The sequence below is a fragment of the Mustela nigripes genome, chromosome 14 (assembly GCF_022355385.1).
Source record: "Mustela nigripes isolate SB6536 chromosome 14, MUSNIG.SB6536, whole genome shotgun sequence".
In the NCBI taxonomy this organism is placed as follows: Eukaryota; Metazoa; Chordata; class Mammalia; order Carnivora; family Mustelidae; genus Mustela; species Mustela nigripes.
In genome coordinates, this window is record NC_081570.1 from 50846958 (window position 1) to 50860230 (window position 13273).

A 13273-nucleotide genomic window follows, 5' to 3' on the forward strand; every position below is an offset into this window, starting at 1 on the left:
GATGGAAACTGGTCCCAGCCCAGTGGTAACAAGTACCCCCACCAACTGTGGTATCAGTGGAAGTCAAGCAGGGAGCAGTACCAAGGTGCCCCTTCCTCCTCACATATAGGGACGTGTCAGCAGAGGTCTGGTGGGGAGCCTGAAATCCCACCTCTAAACATTAAGAAGCACCCTAAAACCACAGCAGAGTGAGGAATGTGAACCTTTACCTGTTGCAGGAATGTGGCAATAGTGCCTCCCCCTGCTGCTAAAAACCTAAGGCTTAAATAAGATGAGGTCATAACATAATACTGAAGAGCTCTTCAATAGAATAAGAACTCTTGCATCACACCAAGAACCAGAAAAATCTCAAATGAGAAAAGGCAATCAACAAACACGAAGATGACAGATGCTAAACTGTCATTATTTTAAAAAATAATAATAATAAAACAAGCTTCAACAAGCAATTACAAATATCCTTGAAATAAATGACAAAATAAAAGTGTCACGAAAAAAAAAATATTTTAGAGATTTCTTTCCCATGGTTTTATTTTTTTATCACATGTAGAAAAGAAAATCAACTAATAATACAATCCCAGTGTCCTGGGATCACCTAGCATCGGGCTCCCCGCTGCGCCGGAAGCCTGCTTCTCCCTCTCCTACTCCCCTTGCTTGTTTTCCCTCTCTCCCTGTGTCTCTCTCTGTCAAATAAATAAAATCTTAAAAAAAAAAAAAAGAAAAAAAGAAATTTTATAAAAGAAAGATGGTGCGTAAATCCAAAACTATTTAAAGCAAGAATAGTACTAGCTCTTTCAACCCCAAACACTTGTTTTCTGCTAAAAAAAAAAAAAAAAAATAGGATACACAAATAAAATGAATACCGACTGCTTTAAATATATAGTGGTTCTTTTTTTTTTTTAAGATTTTATTTGTTTATTTGACAGAGAGAGACAGAGAGGTCACAAGTAGGCAGAGAGAGAGAGAGAGGGAGAAGCAGGCTCCCCGCCAAGGAGAGAGCCCGATGTGGGGCTCAATCCCAGAACCCTGGGATCATGACCTGGGCCAAAGGCAGAGGCTTAACCCACTGAGCCACCCAGGCGCCCCTAAATATATAGTGGTTCTTAAAGTCTAATAAATGTCATCTGGGCACTTGTTGGAAATTTACATAAACAAGCCCCAACCCAGATGTCCTGCATCAGAGACTCTGGGCGTGAAGTTCAACAGCTGGCCTTACAAATCCCCAGGGGATTCTGATGCATGCTAAGGTATGAACTGCAGTCTTAAAATTCTAACAAGCAGTGTGGCAATAGGAATGCCATAATACTGGCAAACATTTCTTTAGCACTTTTCATGTGCAAAACATGTAGAACACTAAGTGCTCTACAGACTACTATTGTTTAATCACCAATGTACCCTTTCTTATAAGCTTTAATTATTCTCAACTTACAGATGAGAAAATTCAGGCACAGAGAATATTTTAGTTGGCTTGGGCTGCCATAACAAAATAGCATACATTGGGTGGCTTAAACCACAGAAAGTTATTTTCTCACAGTGTGGAGATGAGATTTCCAAAATCAAGGTGCCAACACGGTCAGTTTCTGGTGAGAAATCCTTCCTAGCTTGCAGACAGCCACCTTCTTACTGTGCCCTTACACAGCCAAGACTGAGTGAGAGGGCTCTGATGTCTCTTCTTAAAGCACTAATCATGTGGCCCCACCCTCCCGGACCTCATCTAAAACTTATTTGAACCTAATTAATTCCCACAGATCTCATCTTCAAATACTAGGACACTGGGGGTTAGAACATCAACATATGAATTTGGGGGTTGCAATAGGGGGGGATGAGGTGGGGAGACAGAATTCAGTCCCTAGCAGAGAGATTAAGAAACTTAGCTGAGGTTACAACTAATAAATGGTGAGGCCAGGAGTGAAACCCTGAAAATAATGACATACTCAATAAAAACTTTAACAATTCTTACCCTTCAAAAGTTAACCTTGCTAAACTTGATGTATATTTTCTAAACTATTTACTACCCCATTACTGATGTGTACCTGAGGTGTGAGTTTGGTTGTCACTACATTGTTTTTGTATTTTTATTATAAATGTTCTGTTGGGCGGTACCTTGGTGCCTCACTAGGCAGAGTGTCCTACTTATGTTTTCGGCGCAGGTCATGATTTCATGGTTGTGAGAATGACCCCTGCATCAGGCTCCATGCTGGGTGCGGAGACTGCTTGAGATTTTCTCTCTCTCCCTCTCAATGAATGAATGAATGTTCTACTGGAATATTGAGGTGGGCTACTGAAATCTGTATTACTCCTCTAAACTACCGCATCATTGCATGGATGCACCAGAATTTAATTAAGTACATTCTTGGTAGATCCATGTAATTTTCATTTTTTATATTTTGCAATACCAACAGTTCTAAAATTTTTTCCTTTTTTTAGACAGAATATACCTTAAAATATTTAAAAATATATGTTAAATAACTTGAATTAAAATAAAATAATTTTTAAATAAAAATGAGGGGCACCCAAGTGGCTCAGACAACTAAGCATTTGCCTTCGGCTCAGGTCATGATCCTGGAGTCTCCTATCTAGCCAGCATCGAGCCCCACTCCCTGCTCAGCAGGAAGTTTGCTTCTCCCTCTCCCTCTGCTCCTCCTCCCCACGCCCCCACCCACCATCCTACGCCTCCCCTACACCGGGCTCCTGCTCTCTCTTGTTCATTCTCTCTCTCAAATAAATAAAATCTTTAAAAACAATAATAAAAAAAATTACAGTCATACATTGTACACTTAATAGTGTACAATAGTGTTAACAGTTGAATACATCTATGTTGACATGGCACGGCATGGCATGGCATGACTATGCTTGGTACAACCTGGTATGCTCTTTGTAGAACAGAGGACATAGATGTATCAACTGCATTCAACTAATGTAGTTAAAATTAAGGAGCTCCTCAGGATGTCATAGATTTAGCCCATCTCTAACCTAGGTCAGAGAAGTGAAATACCCAGTGAACTCGGGCAAATGAGGTATTAAAAATACTTTTTTAAAAGGTCACTAGGTAATATCCTTCACTGCATGTCACTGGTGGTCCATCACAAAAGGACACTCAAGCCTTGGAATGGGAGGAACTATGGCTGGATTTGGCAAACGCGTTTGTGTTTCACAGCCCAGAGTCCTTCCTCTCCACACGCCAGTGAAATGCCTGCTCTCCCCTAATGGTGGAATGATACCAGGGAGATGCAGAGAAATGGCCAATGTTTCTGTGAGGAAGAGAACACAACAGATATTCCTCACTGCCAAATGGCTAATCACTTTGAAAAACTTTATACGGTCTCAACAAAATTTTCATTTTTTAGTTTTTGCAAGTATCAACAATCCTGTAACTTTTTAAATTCATACAACAAATATTTACTGAGGGCTCTAGACAGTTTTCTAGATAAACATAAGGTCTGGTCTCAGGGAGCTGACCGTTTCTTACAGAGAACAATAAGATAATTTCAGATAGTGGTAAGTATATTAAGTAATACAATTAGATTAAAAATGATAAAATATATCAATAGTTTGATAGAGGGAAGGGCTGGAAATTCATGAAGTAAGCAAAGACCTCTCTGAGGAGGTAATATTCAATACAGGAATCAGATAATGAAAGGAATCCAGCCATGTGAATTTCAGGAAGAGTAAAGAAAATTCAAAGGCCTAGAAGTAGGAAAAAGTTTAGAAGAAGCTGTAAGTGCAGAAGAAGGGGCTCAGTGATGCTAGAAGATGATGTTAAAGAGGTGGAGAGCTCAGATCCTTTGGATATTTGGAGGTCATGGGGAAAAACCTCTATTATATTTTAAGTACAATAAAATGCCAGCAAAATATAGATACACTATGTCATAGTGTATATAATCCTAAAGAAACACTAAGTCTTGGCAATATTATGCTGAATGAAAAAAGCAAGTCCCCAGAGGGTTATATACAGTATAATACCCTTTCCATTAAATTCATAAAATAAGTAAAGTAAAAAACGTATTGTTTAGACATACATATACCACAATTAAAAACTAGATGTAGGAGGCTAGCTTCTAAACCAATGTGAATGCAATTAATGCCATGGAACTGGACACTTAAACATGGCTAAAATAGTAAATTTTATGTTTGTATATTTTATCACAACTTTTTAAAGCACCTGCCTTTGGCTCAGGTCATGATCACGGGATCCTGGGATTGAGCCCCACGTTGGGGGGTGGTGGTGTGAATCAGTGCTCAACAGGGAGTCTGCTTCTCCCTTTCTCTCTGCCCTTGCCTCTGCTCCCTTTCTTCTCTCAAATAAATAAATAAAATTTTTTAAAAATACAAAAGCTTAAGCACTTAATCACATGAGTCGTAGTATACATCTATAGTCAAATTTCAAATTACAACTACATTCTTTATATATGAGCATACACAGCACAGTAGCTAAAAGAAAACCATCAGCTTCCCTTTAGAAAGCTGACCTTACATTTGCAAATCAATTAAGAATAAATGCATAACTTCCATAAAATCAGATTTTGTTTTAAAGTTATTTCCTTTGAAATATATAATGTAATCCCTGACAGAATACTAGCTGATTTTACTGAGAAGTCCTGGAAAACTGAATGAAAGGTCTGGCAGGGAGTAGAGTGGGTAAGGAGGGGAAGGAAGGAGTCATCTTTCTTTCCTACTGTCTTTATTCATTCCTTTAACAGATACTGACCCCCCCACCCCCGCTATGAGCCATGCACTATTCTAAGTACTTGCAGAGAGAGCAATGCACAAGAAAAAGTCCCTACCTTCCTGGAATTTCTATTCTGTAGATAATAAGTTACATGAAGTATAAAGTCAATGATAAGTATTATGAGGACAAAGCAAAGTAAAGGGATAAAAAATGGTGGAGGCTGCACTTGAAACAGAGACACCCTCTCTGGAGAGGCAGGATCTGAGAGGCTATTGGATGAAACGAAGAACCTGGCCTGGTGACAGAGCACCGGCAGCAGGGGAAGAGCAAAGGGCCAGACATGGGCTTCCACTCTGCACATCTGAGGAACAGCGGCCAGGGTAGAGGAAGTGACAGGGAACAGTAAGAAAGGAGGTCGGAGCAGGAGACTTCTGCTGCCTCTGTTTCTTAAACATAAAAACAATACAAATTTATTTGTGAATATTTTTTGAGTTCTATTCTAAAAATAAAAGCCACCAGGAGAACACTGCCAAGACATAGTTAAGATTAATGCATACAAAGAGTCACATTCAAATCATCATGTGACAGTTCTCTCAAACAGCACTTTGGTTTCTAAATAGTGGCTCCTGATTCTTGATTGAAATTTCTTCAGTGTTTTTGTTCCTTTCAAGTTACATCCGTTATCAACACAGCTGCTAATGTTTTTTGTATTGTGTGTTTATAGCTACTTCATTTTCACCTACATGATCATCAATTATAAAAATATTCTAAAAAACTGGGTTTGTTTGTACTCCTTCCTGACTTCAGGTGAAATGTTGTCTATTAAAAGAAATACTCATGGGGCGCCTGGGTGGCTCAGTGAGTTAAGCCGCTGCCTTCGGCTCAGGTCATGATCCCAGGGCCCTGGGATCGAGCCCCGCATCCAGCTCTCTTGCTCAGCGGGGAGCCTGCTTCTACCTCTCTCTCTGCCTGCTTCTGTGCCTACTTGTGATCTCTGTCTGTCAAATAAATAAATAAAATCTTTAAAAAAAAAAAAAAAGAAATACTCATTTATTTAAAGCTTCTCATGTTACAATTTGAAAATTCTCCAAATGTGCCTTTTAAGTTTGTATTTCATATACGATTTTGTTTTTAAAATCAATACACATTGATTAAAAGCTTTAAGTATTCCATAGAGTAATTTAAATTCTAAGAGAATTATTTATTATATTTATCTACACTTATTATACTTATCTATATACTTCTAGATAGAATAGTAAGGTCACATTTGAGAAAAACACTTTTGTAATAAAAAATTCGTTTCATTTAATCTGGAGAGTTTCGTCATGAGAGATACTAACCTCAGGAGACAGTACAGAATAAGCCTGTGGTGGTTTTTCCAGTGATACTGGTAGGCAAAACTGCCCAGTCTTTAATCGTCCATTCTGAAGCATTGGTATCCACTTTTAATTAAAAAGGAAACAATATTAAGTTAAATATGTTTGTTACAAAAGGAATTACTTAGAAAATCTGTTTTAAGAACTTGGTATGAGCCAGATTTGTCTCATACCACCAAACACCAAAGATTTAATTAGGTAATAATAACAGCTTTCATGATTTCTCTAAAGAAAAGCTTCCCTGACAATATTTTATTAGGGACAATCCTTAAAACATTATTATTACTAACTAACCATGCAATATTTAAATCTACAGATGGTCCTTATTATCCCAGAAAAGGCTGGAGTAGAAGAAAAAGGCCACAAAGTGAATCCATTTTAAATGGGGGTAATTGTGCCACTGTATACAGGGAAAGGTTTGACTACCTATGGATGCTGACGACAAAACTAAAAAGCATAAACATAAATTTATTTTGTTACAGTGAGCAAAATTCACTCATAAATTCCAAGAGACAAAAAAAAAAAGTCAAAAGTCCAATGTTTTCTCTTTTGGGTAGCAGCATGATTTTTCTGACAAAGTTGTGATAACACATCATGACCTCCATATCCTTCACCTTAGGTTTACCTTTGTAATTCAATCATAATGATTTTCAAAAAATACTCAAGAGTTTTAACTGCCTTTTATCAAAGCCAAAAGAGTTTTAATGGCCAAGGGTCTCTTTTAATCATTTTACACTGAAACCATTCTCTTCTGAAGAACCCTTAAAATATATTTTATACTGTATTGTTGGGTAAACACATAATAATCAGGACCAACACCTAAGTATTCACACATATTAGCTAATTAATTACATTAGTTAATTAAATTAATGAGTATTTTCTTATCCATGATAACTTTTCCTAACCCTTATGAAGAATCAGATAAGGAATACCCAAGTAATATTGAGCACCAACTATATCTCAAATACTGTAATTATTTTAAGATCAAAGAGCTAAGTATTAAACAAAAATATACTTACTGTATATCCAACAGGAGTTTCAAGAGGAGTATTTTGTTTTTGTTGGCAACTAACATGATAAAAAGTAAAAAGCAAATGATGGTGGTCAGTTAAAGTAGCAGGGAGTTTAACCTTGATTTCTTCATGAAAATCAGGAGACCTTCATACAAACAAAACAAAACAAAACAAAACAGATCAATAGTGAGTAATTTGTTCAAAATAAGTAATTATTCCATTGGTATATTTGAGTAATTTTTAAATTAATTTCAGGACTCATGCTTAATTTTTCTTCTAGTATAAAGTATTTTTCTCTATTCCCAAACTTTAAGTAACTAACTCTTATTTCCAGTTGAGGAAGCTGCCTCTGTTTCTGAAATTTCTCATCCCATTTTTATCAATGGGCTGGTTAGTCCTACTATTTTAAAATTCATTATTAATCACCACCATGATGCCAAGATCTTTATTAGATTGGAAATTATATAAAAGAGCAGACTAGGCAAAACTTTCTACACTCTGATACACATTACATAGAAAAAATAATAAGAGTCTTTTATAAGTAAATATTTTAAAGCCATGCCATAAATTTTTTTTACTATTATAGGAGTGCAGCTTCATGTTAAAGATTAATATCTTTTTATAAAAGAAAAAAACAAGTACCTCTAGACAACTTAGTATCAAGTTGGGCTCTCTATGGAATATTTTGTATCAATTAAAGAAGTAGATGTTAACAAAACATAAACTAATGTACTAACAGCTCAAAAAAAAGAAACAAACAGAAAAGAAAAAAAATCAGGGAACACCTACAAAATGCATTTGTCGCACAGTTTAGAAGTGTCCCAGCCACTGTTAAGAATACAACCAGTATCATATTTGATGAAACCAATGGCATTTTCACCTCAATATCCATTGAGAGTGGTCCCTAGGACCATTTTTATAGAAGTATTGCTGCTCTTTATGGTATAGACTTAAAAAGGATAGAACTTCAGCATTCCAATCTTCCATATTCAGTTAGTATCTCTTAGAATTATATTCAATGAAAATTCATCCAAACCATATGGCTCCAACTAATTAAAAGTGAAGGCTATTCCACAAATTAGGAGCTCTTTATCCTCTGATGCTAGTAAGTCTAATATCGTTCCATTTCAAATAAGCCTCAAAAACACTAACAACTAACTGTAGATCTGATCACAAAAAATATTAGGTAGATGAGGTTTTTAATACCTACAAGAAAGATAATTAATGCTAGCCATTTTGAGAATTTGATGATTCTGGTGAAGAGAAAATGCTATGCATCTTATTACTGATCTCACTAATCATCACTGAATTATGAGACAGTTGAATTTACTAACAATGTTAGATAGTATTGTCATTTTAATTCTACTAATGCAGAGAATAGCAAAAATAAAGATATATCCACAAATTGAAATACTTCAAGAAATTACTTCCCTTTTTATCAGTATCTTTCCTGGTACTGAATGTTTTAGTTCATTTTTTTTTTTTTTTTCGGAAATCATACTAGGTGGAGGCTTTTATGAAAAATCAAGCATCTATGTGTTATTCATCAACAAGTACTTTTAATTGTTCACCCTTATGCTAAGCACTGTGCTATTTTTGTGGTGGTTTTACAGATAAACATGAAAAAATAATTACCCTCAAAAAATATATAATTTAGTAGAAATAGATCAATAGCAACGCTATAAAGCAGGGGTTGGCAAACTATGACCCATAGTACAAATCCAGGCCATAGCCTGGCTTTGTATAGCCCACAAACTAAGAATGATTTTTGTAAGTTGTTAAAAAAAATAAAAATAAAAAGAATAACATTTGACTTGAAATATTACATAGAATTCCAATTTCAGTATCCATAAATAAAATTGTATTGGAAGACAGCCATGCCCATTCATTTGTGACTTTACTGATTGTCTATGGCTGTTTTTGCACTATAACAGCAGGGCTGAGTAATTGCAACAGAGACCATATGGCCTACAAGCCCTAAAACAAACCTACTAGGTCCTCTGCAGAAAAAGTTTGCCAACCCCTGCTATAGAGCATATAAGGTTAAGTGCTTCAGGAAGAGAGCTGAACAGATTATTTCCAGTTTTGGATCAGGGAATTGTGTTTAGGAAGACTATATGACATGGGCCTTAGAGAATGAATAGGAGTTCAATCAGTACAGGGAATCGGTATTATAATAAAAAAAGAGATCCAAGAAAGGCCCAGAAACAGAACAGTACAGGATATGTTTGGTAATCAGGCAAAAAGAAAATCATCAAGATGTAAAAGATATTAGAGAAAAGAAGAAGGAAAGCAAGGATGTTTTAAATTCTGAGTCAAAGGAACTGGAAAAATTGTGGTACCATTAATAAATAGAGTCGGACAGAGATACAGTCCAGAAGAGAATCACGGAAAAACATACGGATATTGAGAAGTCAGCAGGGCACCCTGAACATCCCAATAGACCACTAAAAAATATATGTCTGCATCTCACAAAGGTTATGACAGAAAATAAAGAGCTGGGAACAATCCACATAAAGATAAAAGTAGTAGCATTTTCACTGACTGTAACTCTGAGAAATACATAAAAGATTATTAACAGAGAGTAAAGTATAGAAAAAGAAGGTTATGGGTGAAACTTTAGTGTTTTGCATGGAATGTCTATACTCAAAAAAAAAAAAAAAAAAGGAAAGAAAGAAAAATCAGAATAATTACCAAAAACAAAAAACAAAAACAAAACAAAACCTGTCCACAGAGATGGGAGGAAACAAAGAGTGACATAAAGTAGGGTGAGAAAGAATAAAGTTTTAAGGAGGGCAAGGAAAAACCATGCTATACAACAACAAGGAAGAGAGACCTTTGTTTTGTTTTTCAGGAGACTTATGCTTTTTTTTACAGTAAGAGATGGAGCCAGGGAAGCAGACAAGAGAAGGGTTAAGTGATGGAGTCACCACACTCTGAAGAGCAAGAATGAGACTGGAGGAAAGCAGAGGGAAAAGACTTACTAAGCCAGGTGTGCATCCCAACTGCCCTTGAACCAAAAGAAAAGGCAGAACCATGCGGAGATCATCAGAGGTAAAGAGTAGACAAAGTGGATTGTTCTCAAGTTGGATGATCTCAATCCACTTACTAAAGTAGGAATGCTAAGAGTAAGGCAAACAGAGAATAAGTAGGAGCTAGAGAAAGGAAAAGAAAGGCTTAAAATACATCCTGCCAAAAGACAGAGAGTAAAAAAAGCGATGACAAGATTACCAAAGATTGGTGGGGCTGAAAAGAAGATGAAATAAAATAAAATGAATTCCTGGAGCCTGATTATATGGATAAAATGACGTCAATTTGTGATCATCTTGATGGTAGAATTTTGTGATTTTTCTCCAATAGCATTCAATAATCAAAAAGAAAAGAAAAGAAAAGAAAGTAAGCAGAGATGAAAAGTTATCCAAAATTAAAACTTTCTGAAAGAAGTAAATTGGAAAGGTCCTAAGTCAAAGGATTATTGGATTTTGGGAATACTACCAATGTAACTGACTAATGGCTATAAGCTTAGTAAAGAGTTAAGTAAAACTACAAAGTGTCCAGGAAAAAATAACAGGGAAAGTCCAAAGGACCAGAGGCCACAATGATAATCAATAACCATATAATAAAAATAAAAGGGTCAGAGAATTTGATATGAAAGATGTTTTGTGTATAAAGTCTTGTATTTGATGTCTATGGAAAATATGCATCTACAGGTTGAAAATTATAACTCTGATGTCAGCTGTCTCGAATTTGCACATTCAGTGCAGCAAAGCATTTGGTAAACACACTAACGTGAGTGCTAACAATGCCACTGAGAAGTGAGTAACTTTGAAAGAAATATTTGAATTCAGTACCTGTTATGATATACTACGGCTGTATAGGCTTCCTTTGAAAATTCTGAACAGCTAGATTTACCAAAGATTACCTGTAACAAATAACAGCATGTTGAAACTTTGTTGTAATAAATGCTGGATGTTCAAATCTATGTAAGAATTTGTCTGATTTAATAACTACTGGAGAACAATGGGCAAAATCAGCCCAATGAAGAACAATGTGCCTACTGACGCTCATTAATAAATTCAATTGCTTAGTTGTAAATTTCTTTTCAACTCTAGACCCACCTGACATTTAAACATTCGTAAAGTTTCTACCCATTATATTATCTTTTTCTTAAAGAAGGTGAAGAATTCATTTTAAAATCTGGATGTAAAATATCATTTGGAATTTATGTAAGAAATATGGTTTTAGAATGGTAGTATATATCTACTATACAAATTAGTGGCTTCTCCACTAAAACAGTAATCATTCTGTAAATCAAATATAAATTATTTATAAATAATATTTAAAATTCCTATTTTAGGTCAAGCTATGTATCCTTTGCTTCCAGTATTCCTTATAAGCTACTCTATAAAGAAGGAGGAGCACCATTCTCATATTCTTTCTTACATATTAAAAAAAAAAAAACCACCACAACAAAAAAAAATACAATACAATTGGAGAAGGATTAGAGGTAAAATAATTCAGCCTTGTATATCTGCCTCTTGATTTCTAATAGCAATATCATACTTAATTAGGACAGCTGATTAGAGAAATGGCTTATGATTCCTATGTGACAGTAAGGCTTGCAATGTTATCTAGCCATAAGTTAAACTCTTACGTTTGGCCAGCCATCACTACATATGCAGAAATAAGTACATGGACATGTTATCACACCTCCATCAACACAGCTGGTAAAAGAACTCAAACTTTATATCTTAAACAAAGGGATTAATTAGTACCATCCATAAATAAAAAGAACACATTAACAGATATTTGTGTTTCTTTTTCTAACAGTTCCAGCAGGTCCTTTTATTTTAAGGGTGTGTAAAGGTACAATAATTATGACTCTCCTAAATACATCTACTTTCATCAATTTGCTAAGAATACATTACCAGGTTTTTATAAAATGTTGTTCCAATGCCAAAACTTGAAGTTTATGATTTTATCATATCAATGTTATACGATCAAGAAATTATCTTAGGATCCATTTGAGTAGTCCTTATTTTTTAAAAAATTAAGCAAAGACAACGTGTCTATGTTTCTATACTTTCAACCAGCCACTAGGATAAACATAAAAGCATTATATTTTCATATGACTAATAATACACAAGCAAAAGAATTGCAGTACCTTTTTTCCTCCTGAGAAATTATCATTTTTCACAAAGTATCTCATTTAGTTTCATAACACAAATGATTAAAAAGTAGAAAGTGTTCCCTTTTTTGACCATTTGACAGGTATTTTTAACCATCCACCCATACAGACTGAGCATCATTTCTGTGCCAAGCACTATGACAAGCATCAAGATACAATCATGACATGGCCCCTGCCCTCAAGGAGCTCACAATCTAGTAGACAAGATGAAGAAATAATCATATAATCTTAAGGTGATAAGGCCCAGAAAAGAAATGAGAAGATGCTATGGTAGCACCAAAAGAGGGAGTGGTCTAACTGCCAATGTGGCTGGATGCAGCTGGAAATCTGTAGAGGAGGCCATATATATGCTAAGATAAGGAAGAGTTTATTAGGCAAACAATAATAGATTATCTTACATATACTACATTTGCATTAGCTCATCCATGTGGCAATTCACATAACAAATCACCGATTTTCACAATCCAATCCCTTTTCATCAACTGCAATAGTACATTCATTCCTTTAGCAGAAATAAAAAACTAATAAAGAACATGAAATGCTAATTCCAAACTGCAAAAATAAATCCTACATTTATGAACAAATATTTATTTAGCATGTATGATATACAAAGATCTGAAACAGCTGCCGTAGATAGAAGAATACAAAGATGAATAATTTGTGTCTGTTGCTGTCGAGATCTATAAATTCTGATTAAATGGACACAATAGGAAAAGAGAAAATACACAGCTTTCTCAGTAAGTAGAAAATCACAACTTGATTTAATGACTGACACAGAAAGCTAAAATAAAACTCTGTTAACAATGCACCTATTCTTAAGCTCATTTTCATTCCCCTATTCTCAGAGGCAGAACATCTACAGTGACAGTTGTGCTCCTACTCCATATGTTACTAACTTTAGTTGAGCCTGAAAATCTACTTTCATGGAACTTGTATGTATTTCTCAGAATGTGCATTAATGTCCCACAAATCCTAAATGACAATCTGGGCAATCAAGAATCTCCCCAGTCTGGCCTCAATCTAGTATTTC

At 35.3% G+C, this 13273-nt stretch overlaps 1 protein-coding gene across 13 annotated transcripts in view; it reads right to left on the minus strand.

The window, feature by feature from the left end:
* DOCK7 (dedicator of cytokinesis 7) overlaps positions 1–13273 on the minus strand; it is a 221215-nt gene that overhangs the window by 91555 nt on the left and 116387 nt on the right. For all 13 annotated transcript variants that reach the window (XM_059374958.1, XM_059374957.1, XM_059374955.1 and 10 more), the window contains exons 16-18: positions 10907–10977; positions 7062–7200; positions 6007–6108 (exon numbers count right to left, since the gene is read on the minus strand). In XM_059374958.1, the coding sequence (XP_059230941.1) occupies positions 6007–6108; positions 7062–7200; positions 10907–10977 (312 nt within the window). The remainder of the gene's footprint in view (positions 1–6006; positions 6109–7061; positions 7201–10906; positions 10978–13273) is intronic.